The following is a 13160-nucleotide window of genomic DNA, read 5'->3' on the forward strand; positions in this document are numbered from 1 at the left end:
TTTTCAGACACTGACACATTTCTGACATGAAGATATTCCATTTATCAATCTGTTTACAAAGCAGATGGGGAAAATATTCCTTTACAAATTCTGATCTGATTGAACCAGCAGAAACCAGCAGTGGTAGAAAATCCCTTCATTAGAACGATTATCATTGTTATCATCTGAATCCCTTATCTGGTAAGACTTGCATGTCTCAATAATTCACTATTGCTTCCTGGGAGATGGACACTTTGCTTCACACTTTCTTAGCAAAGTCGATTTAATCAGCAAATATCCCCCCCCCCCCCCCAAAATGCACAATGGAGCTTTCTGTATGAGCTCTTCTTCAAACATCATTAAATATTCCTGTCATAGAAGGCGACAAAGAAAGGTAACGTCCTCCAGTGGATCTAAGGTATCAAACACAGAAACAGGGAGTGATTGACAAAATATGTTTGACAAAACATTATTTAACTCTGCAGGGCTCAAGATAATTGGATTCAAATTAAAACACTGAGCATATTTAGAGACTATGGTGAGAAATATACCTTCTGTTGGGTGAGTCGTCCTCACTGGAGTAGTCCTGAAGCAAGCTTGTCTGCTGGTCGTCTATATTTCCATCTCCTCTGGTAAATGTGATAACTGACATGGGCAGAAACAAATTTATAGAAAGCACTGTGAGCATGGAGACTAATGATAATACCATAATAAAATTACATATTGAATAATATATGAGGTAAGTGCACAAGATTCTCATCCACCGAAAATAATTTAGTTAAAACCAACAACTTGCAAGCGGCAGAAAAAATAATGTGGAACGGTTTTTCAATTGGGCCTACCACCTCTCTTGATCTCTGTTTCAGGGCTGTTCTGGTGATCCTTTATCTCAGTGTAACTGGCTCTGGACTGCCCGGCGGCTCTTTGAGCTCCATACCGTTCCCTCCAGACCTGCAACAGATAAAAAAAACCTGTAACTTAAATATGACAGTTCACTCAACGCAATCAAGAAGAGCCAGTCAGACAACATATCTGGCATATTTTGGCCTTTGGTTTAGGATATTTGGCATCTGAGAAACATCTAGACTAAGTAAAGATTCTTACGAATCTTCGATTGTCTCCATCTTCAGCTTTCTGTCTTTTCCTCTTCTCTGGAAAAAAAAAAAGATTGTAGAATATAAATGTTGGAAAAAAGCTCTAAACTCTGAGTAAATTTCACATTTCTTCTTGTGTAGTGCAAGTGACAGTATAAAGTCACATTTAGGCTCCTTTGTTGCAAACAGTAAATGATATTGTAAGGCTGTGTGAAAAACTGTCACATAAGAAGAAGCCATGAAACCAAACTTAGGAAGCAAATTACTTTCTTTTTAAATGATCCCTCACAAAGTAGCTACTGAGAATTATTAGATTGTTTTACCTCTTCTGATGAGTTCCCTGCCTTCATTCACCAGGTCAGCGATCAGGTCGTCATCAGTGATGTACTGATGGAAGCCCAGGAGGTTCAAACAGCGAGAGCCCAGTCTAAAAACGGTTACAAACATATTGTTAAATGAATATTCATTTGTGAGCATCAAGTCAGGCGTCAATGAGAATACGTTCTTGAATCATATCAGAGGTGAACTACACGGGCAGTACAGAGCCAAGCAGACAAAATATACTTTTGCTTGGTTTTCAACTAGATAAAGTGTGTTGAGGGTACAACAATAGCTTAAATCTTTTAAATCAATATAACATACATATATATTTGCTATATCTATGAAGAAAATCAGTTCATATTGCAGTTATGAATTAAAGAATTACAATGAAGAATTATTTTGCTCAAGCAGCATTAGTTTTCTTTTTTTTTGGGGGGGTAGTTAGTAGCTGCACAGATCTCTATGTATATTTAACGTTCAGTTAAATGAGCAAATGTATCTTTCTACACCAAATGAAACCCATTTTTATTAAGAGATCTGATGTTTCTCAAAGCGAGACACTGTGAGCTCAACGAGGGTTTTGGTCTGAAGCGCAGCAGAAATGCACCACAGCGAAAGGTGCCATGCAGGTGACATACTGGGATAAGACATATTTTGTGTGTGTTTGTATATTTTAGAGTCTGTTTGAAAGATTGCAGCTGTGTAACAAAAAAAAAAACTTTTTTTTTTTTTTTTAACATTAAACTTTATGAAAGCAATCTCCATTAAGATGGTATATGACCTTGTAAACCTTCCAAATACAAAGACAACAAAGCAACTATTTACTTCACACGTCCCAACGGGTCTGAATGATGTTAACACGATATATATTGTATTGGTGCGATTAGAAGATGACACGGATGAGGCTCGTTTTTTTGGGGGGAAAAAAGTTTTCACAGATCAACTCTTGTTTTTGAGGAGAAATGAACTAGACTTTCTCGAATGAAGATAATAAATATACAGCTGTTCTGTTGGCTTGCTCACACACTTTGTCAAATGTTACAAACATTTTTATATTTGGACAACATTGATAATTGTGAAGGCTAAAAAAATACCATCCTCATTATTAGAGGGACAATTTTTTTATCACCTTTTCCACAAATATATATTTGGATTCTGGCTACATTAAACCCCATTAACAAATTAGTTAGTATTTGAATGTGAAATCAGGATGAGATGTGCTCAGAATACTTTCATCTTAATGTGTTAAATTTCACTGGTTCTGCCCTGACGCTCCGGGTGTGTCTGTCCCCCCCCCCCCCCCCCCCCCCCCCCCCCCATAGCATGTCAACCTCACTGCAATCCAAAGCATTTGAGATTTTAAAGCTTTTGGACAACCAGTACCAGTATCTTGCTCATCACCACCACCGAATGGTCACTGTGTAACCAATGTTACCTACAATGTCGTGTGTACCCGACGTTTTCACTTCGTAAGATGTCTGCTGATAACATGCGACATGTTTCTCCTGTTTCTGAGGCCCCTGACTCTGCATATTAGACCCCGGGAAAAAAGTGTGTTATATTGTATCTGTACCAACGTGACTTGAGATTGCAGTTTAATCATCAGTGGTTGTGGACATACTTGTATAAAGTGGCGAAGCAGAGCAGCAGCACCAGCATGGGATAATAGATGTAAAAGCCATCAGATATGATAGACAGCAGACGCATCGAGCCCATAATCTGACACAGGGGAAGACATATATAAAGTTACTTCATTTGTTTAAAAAAAAAATGGTTTAAAACAAAATCTCATAAACATGTTGACGGGGTATTTATCTGTAAGAGGTGCGATTTACACATTTATCACTTGCGTACAAGCTGGTGTGTGAACTCACGGAGGTGTATGACGTCTGGATTCTATCCTGATGAGAGATTGCAGAGTCCATGTGAATCAGGCCCAGAAAGTTGAGACACAAAGGAGGAGTCAGACGACAAAATAACCTAAGAGGAAAGAACGTAAAGAGATGAGATCCAATAACAATCTATGGGCCCTCAACACAAACGGACAAAAAAAAAAAAAAACACATTCTAAATCATATGTGCCTTTTATAATGTGAAAGCTACTACTCAGTTGATGGTGAACATACATGCCACTGAATTGCAGGCTGTAAGCATCCGTCTGATGATGGGGCACCAGGTTATAGTAATTAAAAAAGCGAATCCTGAACACTGTGGAGTAGACGCACACGCACATGAAGAGGATGCTGGCAAAGCAGGCCATCTAGAGGACAGACACAAAACAACAGAAAGAAAGAGAAAGTACACAGGTTTATATAGTCCTATACATTTGAACAGAAAATAGTATATTTACAATTTTTTTGTGAACGGCAAATACATTTCCATAATCAATGATGTAATAATCAGCATCTACCATGCAATGATTAGTATATTATAACCTTTTTAAAAAGGATGATAAAGGTACAGAAAAGTGCGTTATCTCTCAATACATTTATTCCTACCTCAATACAAATGTAGTTATATTGGTTTTCAGCCGACTGAATGAAAACAGCAAACAGAGACAGAACGGGGTGTGTGCTGAAGAAGGTGCACTCAGACCACACGACTGCTGCAGAGAGGAGACAAAGGAGCACAGCCAGGAGCCGGCAGAACCACTGCCTGAAAACACATTCCCAGTACCACTCTGAACACACACGCACACGCACACGCACACGCACACGCACACACACAAAACCAATGTTATACATGTAGTACAGGTAAAAACTAAATAGGCCACTCACAATAACTACAACTTGAACTGACGCACCTGAGATAGATTTTTCAAAATAAAATGCTGAATACTATCCGAGATCACGACATCTGACAACTATAATCTTTTTTTGTTTAAACATTACAATTACATTGTGTTGATTTAGCTTTTATGATTCTGACACCAGAATATGACTAATACACAGAGAACCTTTTATGTTTAGTAACTTTTCAAACATAATGATACGACTCCCCACAAAAAAGGTCTGTGTTTACAAATCATTTATTACATTATACATTGAAACAAAAACTGCTGCCAAGATCAGACTTGTTAGGAAAAAAATATTTGGGGGCCTTTAGCTATCTCAACATAGACTGAATCATCATCCTCTTTATTGCAGACATAGGAGTCCATAAAAAAACATTCACAAATACATTAAACAAATACATAAAACAGTATAAAAAATATCAGAAATGGAATAATCACAGACAAGTAAAATATAACCCTATTTATAAAAGACACCCATACCAATGCCTCCAAAGGATGACTGGTATCTTAACAGTACTATGACTGGGATTAGTCAACAGCATTATAATTGTGTTCTGAATGTTTCAAGTAAAGCACATTACAGGACTATTAAGATTGAGGACAATAAAAAGCACATTTTAAGATTACAACTATAACCACTGGTGGAAGGTGTATTTTAAATATTTAAGTTAAAGAAAGTAGCAGGCTAATAAAACAGTCCAACTAATGTTAAAGCTTTTATTTAAAATGGAATGGGCTCAACAAATGTATGGGGGGGCTACCCTGGGGGGAACCATAGAGCTTTGAGGAGAGAGGGGTGCCTCCCCTGACATGATTTATTGTTTTACCTTTAAAATTTAAGAAGACATCATGTTAAAAATAAATATGTTGAAGGTAAAAATTTATAATTACTCCATAGCAACATTTTTTGATGTGTTTTTTTCTTAATTTGATCAAAATGAACCAAAATGGAAAAAAAAAAAAGTACAAATGCAAAAAAAGACTTCTCCACTTTGAAAATCCCTGGAGTAGACCATGTCTCGTAACATTGAACTCACCTACAGTCGGGGTGTAGATGAACCTGCGGATGGGACTGCTGGGAGTTGCAGGAAAGCTGTGGGTGAAATGTCTGGTTGGGCTGCTCTGGCTCTTAGTAACATCTTCAAGATGAAAGGCCTGGTCTGACAAGATAGACCACTGAACCTCAGTCTGGCCATGTCTCTGCACAGCAGAGATGACCTAAAACACACAATCTGTTAAGTGGAGGAACTGCAGGATACACTCAGAATTTAACTGTTATGTATTTTGATTACTGTTCAATTCACATTGTAATACAGCTGCAATATATTGCACTGTGGCTGCTACATCTGTTGCCCAATTCTGACCATCCATCCATCCATCCATCCATCCTTCAATGCGAATCCCTTCTAACAACAGGTGAAGACAGGATACACCCAGGACAGGTGACCAGCCCAACACATGAGAAAAACCACTGCATTCACATCCGGGGGTAATTTATAATCACCCATTAGCCTCATACACATGTTTTAGGACTATTGAAGGGAACCTGAGCATGCAAACTCTCCATTTGAAGAAACCCAAGCCACCGTGGGGCCTGATTACCGAATCAACCACATACATTTATTTATGCATTATGCCACCATCTACATGAACGCTATGTACTGAACTTTGACCCCCAAAAAAGATCATCAAAGTCAGAATCTACATTCATGTAGATTCAATAATACTCAGTGGCCAGTTATCATTGTCCATTGGGCTTTTCTCACAAAATTTAAGAGTCACATTTTAGCATTGTATGGCACAAAAACACCTTAAAATGTTAGGAATACCTACTTTTTTGTGAAGGTTGATTAAGCTTTTTTTCGTAGGAATGATACTGGGCTCTCCTCCAGAGTTTTCCACATTTCGTCCGATCTCTTCCTGGTACTTGATTGGACACTGAAATGAGATGATACTCAGTTAAAGGCTAGACCAGCGTACAAACAGGGTACAAGCACTCAATTTAAGAAGGATTGTGTAAATTTGTGAAATTCAATCAGAGGAACATATGTCGTCACGTGATGCTCACCTTCGTCAAAATGGTGTCGACGCACTTTCTGAGACAGTGGTTATACCTGATGGATTCATGGACACCTGCCACCTCCTGAAAATAACAAATATTGAAGCCAAATATGTAATGAGAAAAGTAGAATTTCATTAAAATGAGTAACGATGGAAAGCAAGTTGCTAAATCTTCTACCGAACGACAGACTTTGAATTCTGGAGTCTCAGCTCCTACAGTGCGTGGTTGTTTCTGAATCCTCACCTCCATGACATCAACTAAGTTCTCTTCGGCCTCTGCTTTCTCTACAGCCATTTTTGCTGCGTTGAAGTACGTCTTGGCCAGCAAGTAATCAGGGGAGGATGAGAGCCAATAAGAACGTGGGATCTCCACCAGGCCGTAGCCTAGCAACAGCACCAAAAGGAAGAGGCCCCAGGTATTGGCTGCTGTAATACCGATGGTCTGAAGATCTGTCCTGCACAAGTTTTAAAAAGCTGATCAATAAACTGGCGTTACACCACTGGAGAAAACATATTTACTGCACAGAACAAACGTCAATCGTGCTATTTCTTTTTTCTTGACCTACCATGTGAGTCTCCACTTTGGGTGAGCAGCCAGGTAGATGAGCAAAGAGATGAAGATGAGGAGGTAGGTGCCATAATAAATAGCATTTTCAATTAGAGCAGTTTTCATCTTTCCCACCCTGGAGAAAGCTCCTGTGCGTGCATAAGACTGCATGAAGGGCAACAGCAGCCTGTGTGCACACAGATAGAACAACTGTTGATCACAGCACTTGTATTCAATGTCTGAGTGCCACAGTGCATCTGTGGTTTATTCACTTGTAGGAGCTCACCATGTAAGGAACTGCGACGTCCAGTATACAACTCTCCAAAACACTGGGAGAACACCATCTGGGATATAACTCCAGGGCTCCTCACACTTTGGTACACTGTACACACACACACACACACACACACACACACACACACACACACACACACACACACACACACACACACACACACACACACACACACACACACACACACACACACACACACACACACACACACACACACACACACACACACACACACACACACACACACACACACACACACACACGTCACTTTTGTAAGTGAAGTCATTTCAATAGAATTGAAGCCAAAGAGAACACAGGATGTTTCTGTGGAACATTATAATTGTCTTTCAGCACCATAAATAGACTCATATTCATCCACATTCTCTTAGGGAGTGTAGGAGCCATTTTATGTTTTATTGTTTGCTTCTTCATGTTTCTGTGTTCACCTGTCCACCTGCCTCATGTGCAAATACTATGTTTGCCCACTAGGTGGAGCTAGGGCAAGGTGGAGGTTCTAAAGCCTCCAGTCATTGATGCCAGGTGTGCTGGACAGGGGAGCAGACAGTTGTTGAACTGTGTAGGAGGAAACATTTGTTGTATGAGAGGAACTCAGTAGTGGGCTGAGTAATTGATCACCACATCAGCACCTTAAATAGGTTAAAGTGCCGCTATAGGGAGGATTGTTGAGTCTCAGACAAAATATTTCATTAGGGAAATAGCTATTTTTATTAAAAAGCACATGTGTTGTTGTTGTTTTACTTTGGAATAGAATAGTCAAGGTACTGAACAGACAAGGCCACACAAAGTGTTGTAACTCATTTTTTCTACAACATTTCTTGTCAAAACTATAGAAAGGGTTGATCCCAAGGATCAGAGAATTAAGTCAAAGGAAAATGTAAATATCTTAGAGATATAGTTTTCATGGCTTCTGTGATTATCTGCAGATGAGGCAAAAAGATGCATATTGTCTCTCATATCTGTCTGCATGAGCTTGAGAAACTTTGTTTTGCTTTGTTTTGAAGTGAGCGAACTGTGTATGGAGTTTTGTTATGAATCAGACATGTCTTACTTACCTTACTGACAGATGAGAAGATGAGCTGGCTTCTGTGCGATTCGTGTGTGTTGCTTGAATCAGAGGTGAATTGTCTTTTAAATTGTCAAGAACACACTGCTTGTAGATTGTCTGAAAGAGGAGCAGAGTTTACTGTCAGCTCAACCCACTGAAAATAAACATTGAATATCGAACAGGTTAGACACCACAGTAAATAACACACACCGAACACCATTTGGACCATCTCTTTGTGCCGAGATGAACTCACAACAAACACATTTTGTTGATGCACGCATCAGCGGTGCTCTCATACCGTGCTGACATCTAATGGCAGGATGAAGACGATGAGGAAACAGAGGTACCAGGACAACAGTGTCCCCAACAGGACCATTCGCTGCTGCTTCCGCAAATCTCCATAACGCTGCAGGAGGTAGAGGGCTAAGAAGAAAACCACTACGACCACGACCGCCAACGCAGCACCGCTCATCGTGATGATGGATCTCACAGAAGTTAGGAGGTCATGATGGAACCCTGCCAGAGAGAGAGAGAGAGAGAGAGAGAGAGAGAGAGAGAGAGAGAGAGAGAGAGAGAGAGAGGGTAAAAGTTGATTAGACAAACTAGGAACAGATTGAATATCAGCTGTTATCTCCTGTACCAGGGAGAAACAGCTTGACCTGACGACTCAGACTTAGGAATGATCTAAGGAGGACAAAGAGCTGAGAAGACAATAAGGAAAATTGGACAAGAGGAACACATTTAGAAAGAAAATACACAGAAGGCATAATTGTGTAATCAGTATAACCTTGTTATGCTAAGGCTATTACAGGTGCTGCTCTGAAGCATTTTGTTGATTTGATTTGTAAGAGGTTAAAAAAGAATGAAATGGGGGGAAAAATGAAAGCAGCAGCTACATAAAATCAGAAAGTTAGAAACTATCTGACTTATGAATTCCTTATTTATCCCTAAACATATCACACATTCACAATATGTTGAAACAGGGCAGCAATCGCATCACAACGGGATTAACCGTACTTTAAATTCACCAAATAAATTCAAACGGATTAAATTAAAAAATGTTTTTTTTTCTTTTGTTGATTTTCAGACTGAACGTTATCTGATCACTCGTTTTGTTAATGAGCACTACAAGCCAATAATACACCAGCGACAGTTTGTTTACATGCCATGCGGTGGTCTGAGATTTACATTTAGAAACCAGACTGCTCGTTATTGTGGGTTCGACACACAAACGGCATTTATAATTAGTAGAGTGGATTTAAATCTTTACCTTTCGAGGCTCTTCTCTCGGGCTGGCGTCCTCTCTGTGTTTAGAGTCACATTATGTTCCTCAGGCTGAGATCTACACAACCTTTGACAGATTACGTAAACCTACGTATAACGTCACGTGCTCCCCAAGCACTGCGAGGAATTGTGGGTATTGTAGGCGAACTGGAAGCTTCACTGATACGGTTTTAATAAACAACCCGATACCAGAAATTCAGCACTTTAACACATTTATTCACAAAATCATGGTTATACTGCATACAACAAATGAAAGGTGAATAGGGTTGTGACGAAACAAGTCATACATACACTCTTTGAATGGTTAGTTTGGTCTAAAAAACAAAAAAAAGCTTCATTTCATAAGTGTTGTCAGACACAAACTCCAGTAAGTGTTTCACATGTGCATTATACAATACAGCGGCATGCATTACATCGACACATACTACATTTTGACAAGGAGTTATTCTATCCAAGAAGCAACTTCACAGTGGAATTGTGCACAGTGCAAAATGAAAAGAACATTTTGGTTTTCCAAAAGATATCTAGTCAAAGTTGAACGAAAATTAAATGGAGATATGAAAAGGAAACAATTGAAAACATGTTCAGTCCATTTCAAATATGGGGGAACATCCATAGATAGGGGTCGTCGGCGAATAGTGGACCCATTATGTTAAAACATACAACTTGGTGCTCCAGAAGAAAGTCCATTTGTCCCAGCAGATCCAGAAAGAAATGTTCCACAAGATTCACACAGAGGGTCCAATCTTCAGCTGCTCTGGACACACCCAGTGCCTCCATCCAAACCGACCCAAAAATATCCAGAGATTCTGGCCAGTCCTCCAGAAGATTGTCCAATTGGTATATTTGGCTCCCCATTTCTGATAATCTGGTAAATCCTTAGACGGTCAGCTGTATATTCACTCACTCAGGCCAGTTGAATAATCTACAGCATCTGTATTCGTCCATTCAGAGGCTCGATTACTCTTCTGTGCTGCTGTGACTCCGTCTTGCTTCTGCAGTTCTCAGCTTACTGACCTGATCCTAACCATTACAGTGGAGATAAACCCCAGTCAGGTGCTCAGTGAGGCCATCTGTCAGCCTCACATTATCCTACTCTCTCTCTCTCTCTCTCTCTCTCTCTCTCTCTCTCTCTCTCTCTCTCTGAATATTTAGGATACCTACAGTGTGAAGGGACATAAGTAGGATATTTCCCAGTAAAGAATATGGCAAAAACGCTAAAACTATCATTCACCGCAAGCTTTTACATTGTTCTTCCTCTGTATCTTCTATATTCTTATTATTATTGTTGTTGTTGTTTAAAATGGATGGATGGATGGATGGATGGATGGATGGCTGGATTCTCAACACCAGGGATACTAGTGAACAATGAATGTGGATGGTCCATGAAAAACAACTGTTGTCTCGGGCAGAGTATCTTCAATTGCTCAATAAAAATGTACCTCTAAAAAAGTATTATGTTACATGCTTTTGATGACTTTCTGATTCTACTCTGCATTAATCAAATTCTTGCATTTCTTGTTGTGACTTGTGATGGTGATTCAAACTGTGGCCCTTCAACACACCGAAATGCACATAAACAATCATGAATGAAAAGATTTAAACTGCAAGCCAATGGTTGTCGTTATCACAGGCATTACTTAAGCTACCTTTATTTTAGGAATAGTTAAAATGACGAATGTTGCCGTACCATATAATATGTAAGTGGCTTTGAATATCTGTGAACATTAACGAGATATGTGACTGTTCAAAATGGTTATTTGAATCTTGTCAGAAAAATGTAATAAAGTAAATTGAACAAAAATGTAATTTCATGACTCATTTTCGGGTAATGACTTGAAATAGGACAGCAATATAAAAATAACATATAAAAAAGTAAATGAAATATGTTCATGCATTCGCTTACAATTCAGTGTAGGGGCTGTTATTTATTGATTTGGTGAACATCTGATAATGGCCGTTGTTCACAATTTCCACCACTAGGGGGGGCAGTGAATTTGCTCTTCAGCGTCTTCACCATCCCAGGTCAGACCAGCGCTGTGGAAACGGGGTAGAAAAACAGTCCTTTTAACAAGAAAATGACAACTTCATTGCTATTTAATCTTGCTTTTTTTTTTTTTTGTTTTAATCCAGAGCAAATGTAAGAGGAATTAAAAGAAATACAATTAAAAAATATTAATTAAAATTGTCCATCCCAAACATCCATGGCCACACACTCACATGCACATCTATAGGCAATTTAGTGTTATTAATTAACCTCTAATGCATGTGCTTGGACTGAGGGGAGGAACCCAGTGTACCCAGAGAAAACCCACTCTCAAGAAGAACATGCACTCCACTCAGAAAGTAAGTAAGTATGTCAAATTCATTTCATATAGTCCTGTCCTGGACTCAGGTCCACTATCCTTTTGCTATGGGGTAAGAGTATAAATCTCTACAACACTGTGTAGCTCTATTGAAATTGTTTAATTTAGAAATGATTGAGAATTATATATATTATGTCGACAGTGACACAGTTACACATGCTACTCATCAGGGTGATGAGTGTGATGAGTTTGATCAATATCATCCAAACTTTAATGCTCTGACTCTGATCATAAATTTATGACTTGTGATTCATTTGATCAGAGAGATTAAATGAATCATCCATTATCCACCTTTTATATTAGTTAAACTAACTTAGGTTCACTGAGTCAAAGAAGAATACTCCAGTACCGTTAATAGTCCATCATAGGGCAGAACACAGAGAGAAACACAACCACTAAACCATCCAGACCTTTAATTTGTAATTATTCTGTAATTTGCTTTTGAAATGTAGAAGGAAACCCCACGTTTTGTAACGTGAACATGCAAACTCCACACCGTAAGGCTCCAAAGCCATTGTTATTTTCTTGCTGTGAGGTAAGAATGATGGCTGTGGTGAAGGCTCACATGAGTTCATGCTCTTGTTCTTGTTCATATGTACTTTGTGCTATTGTCCTTTTTTGTTTATACAATTGTCATCAATCACATTGATCCTTTGGAGAGATTGACTCGATTGTTTACAATCAATAGGAGGGTGTCATATTGTAATCTTTGAGGACCTCAGACATATCCCCCACAAAGACCCGGTCGGGTTTCTGGTCACTCCCTTGGCATCACACAGTACACAGATTATTTGGGGAAACTCAAACCTCATATCAAAGCTTTGTACTGTCTAAGATGATTTATAGTGAAATTTTATACATGTCACCCAGGATAGTTTACGCCTTTGCAGATCTTTCATTGAGATGTTTTTTTGTACAGTGTGGCTGTAACAATGGCCTTATTATATCTGCTGTTGATTATAAAGATTATTTTGAATAGTCTCAGTGTTGATAGATGGAAAATTGCCTCCTCGTCTCTTTATTATGTACAGACTTTAATGGGTGGGAGTATCTTCTTGCAAATTCTGTTAAAGGTCATTATTAAACCTATAATTTGAAGTTCATATCGCTTCATCAAGTAGAAGTTCCTTGTCTACAAGAACCTCCACAGGTATGGAAATTGTAGACCAACAATTATTACTTTTGTACTTCTATAAGTCTGGTTTATGCTTCATGGTGATATTGGGGAAAACACAGACTTATTGCTTTTGAAGTAAGTTCCTTTTCCATCACTTCCTAGCCTTTTCTTCATGATTTCACAGATGTGGATCTCATATTGAGTGAGATTACTGTTTTTAAGTGGAACCTATTATT

The 13160-nt window shown here is 38.8% G+C and overlaps 1 protein-coding gene across 3 annotated transcripts; it reads right to left on the bottom strand.

The window, feature by feature from the left end:
• LOC308111971 (G-protein coupled receptor-associated protein LMBRD2B-like) lies at positions 1-9536 on the bottom strand. 3 transcript variants are annotated; one of them, XM_080467132.1, is made up of 18 exons: positions 9428-9536; positions 8456-8673; positions 8165-8274; positions 7083-7178; positions 6816-6983; positions 6494-6704; positions 6257-6331; positions 6022-6126; positions 5226-5406; positions 3893-4074; positions 3521-3654; positions 3269-3374; positions 3016-3113; positions 1397-1500; positions 1084-1130; positions 825-930; positions 531-624; positions 1-392 (listed from the first exon to the last, which is right to left on the bottom strand). In XM_080467132.1, the coding sequence occupies exons 2-18, from the start codon at positions 8627-8629 to the stop codon at positions 329-331; spliced, it is 2055 nt and encodes a 684-aa protein (XP_080323258.1). In that variant the 5' UTR covers positions 8630-8673; positions 9428-9536; the 3' UTR covers positions 1-328. The 3 variants fall into 3 exon arrangements, with proteins under 3 accessions (XP_080323258.1, XP_080323257.1, XP_080323259.1); XM_080467131.1 differs by having other exon boundaries at positions 822-930; XM_080467133.1 differs by lacking the exons at positions 1-392; positions 531-624; positions 825-930; positions 1084-1130; positions 1397-1500 and adding an exon at positions 2830-2920.
• Between the last annotated feature and the right edge of the window lie 3624 nt (positions 9537-13160).

The sequence above is a fragment of the Lipophrys pholis genome, assembly GCF_963383615.2.
Source record: "Lipophrys pholis genome assembly, chromosome: 7".
Taxonomy (NCBI): Eukaryota; Metazoa; Chordata; class Actinopteri; order Blenniiformes; family Blenniidae; genus Lipophrys; species Lipophrys pholis.

Excerpts from the sequence above, each read along its gene's own strand:
- LOC308111971 (XM_080467131.1), bottom strand. The coding sequence starts at position 8,629 with ATGAGCGGTGCTGCGTTGGCGGTCGTGGTCGTAGTGGTTTTCTTCTTA. Across the intron at positions 4,075-5,225 it reads CATCTACACCCCGACTGTAG|AGTGGTACTGGGAATGTGTT; the intron begins GTGAGTTCAATG and ends GTGTGTGTTCAG. Across the intron at positions 393-530 it reads GACGACTCACCCAACAGAAG|ATCCACTGGAGGACGTTACC; the intron begins GTATATTTCTCA and ends TTGATACCTTAG.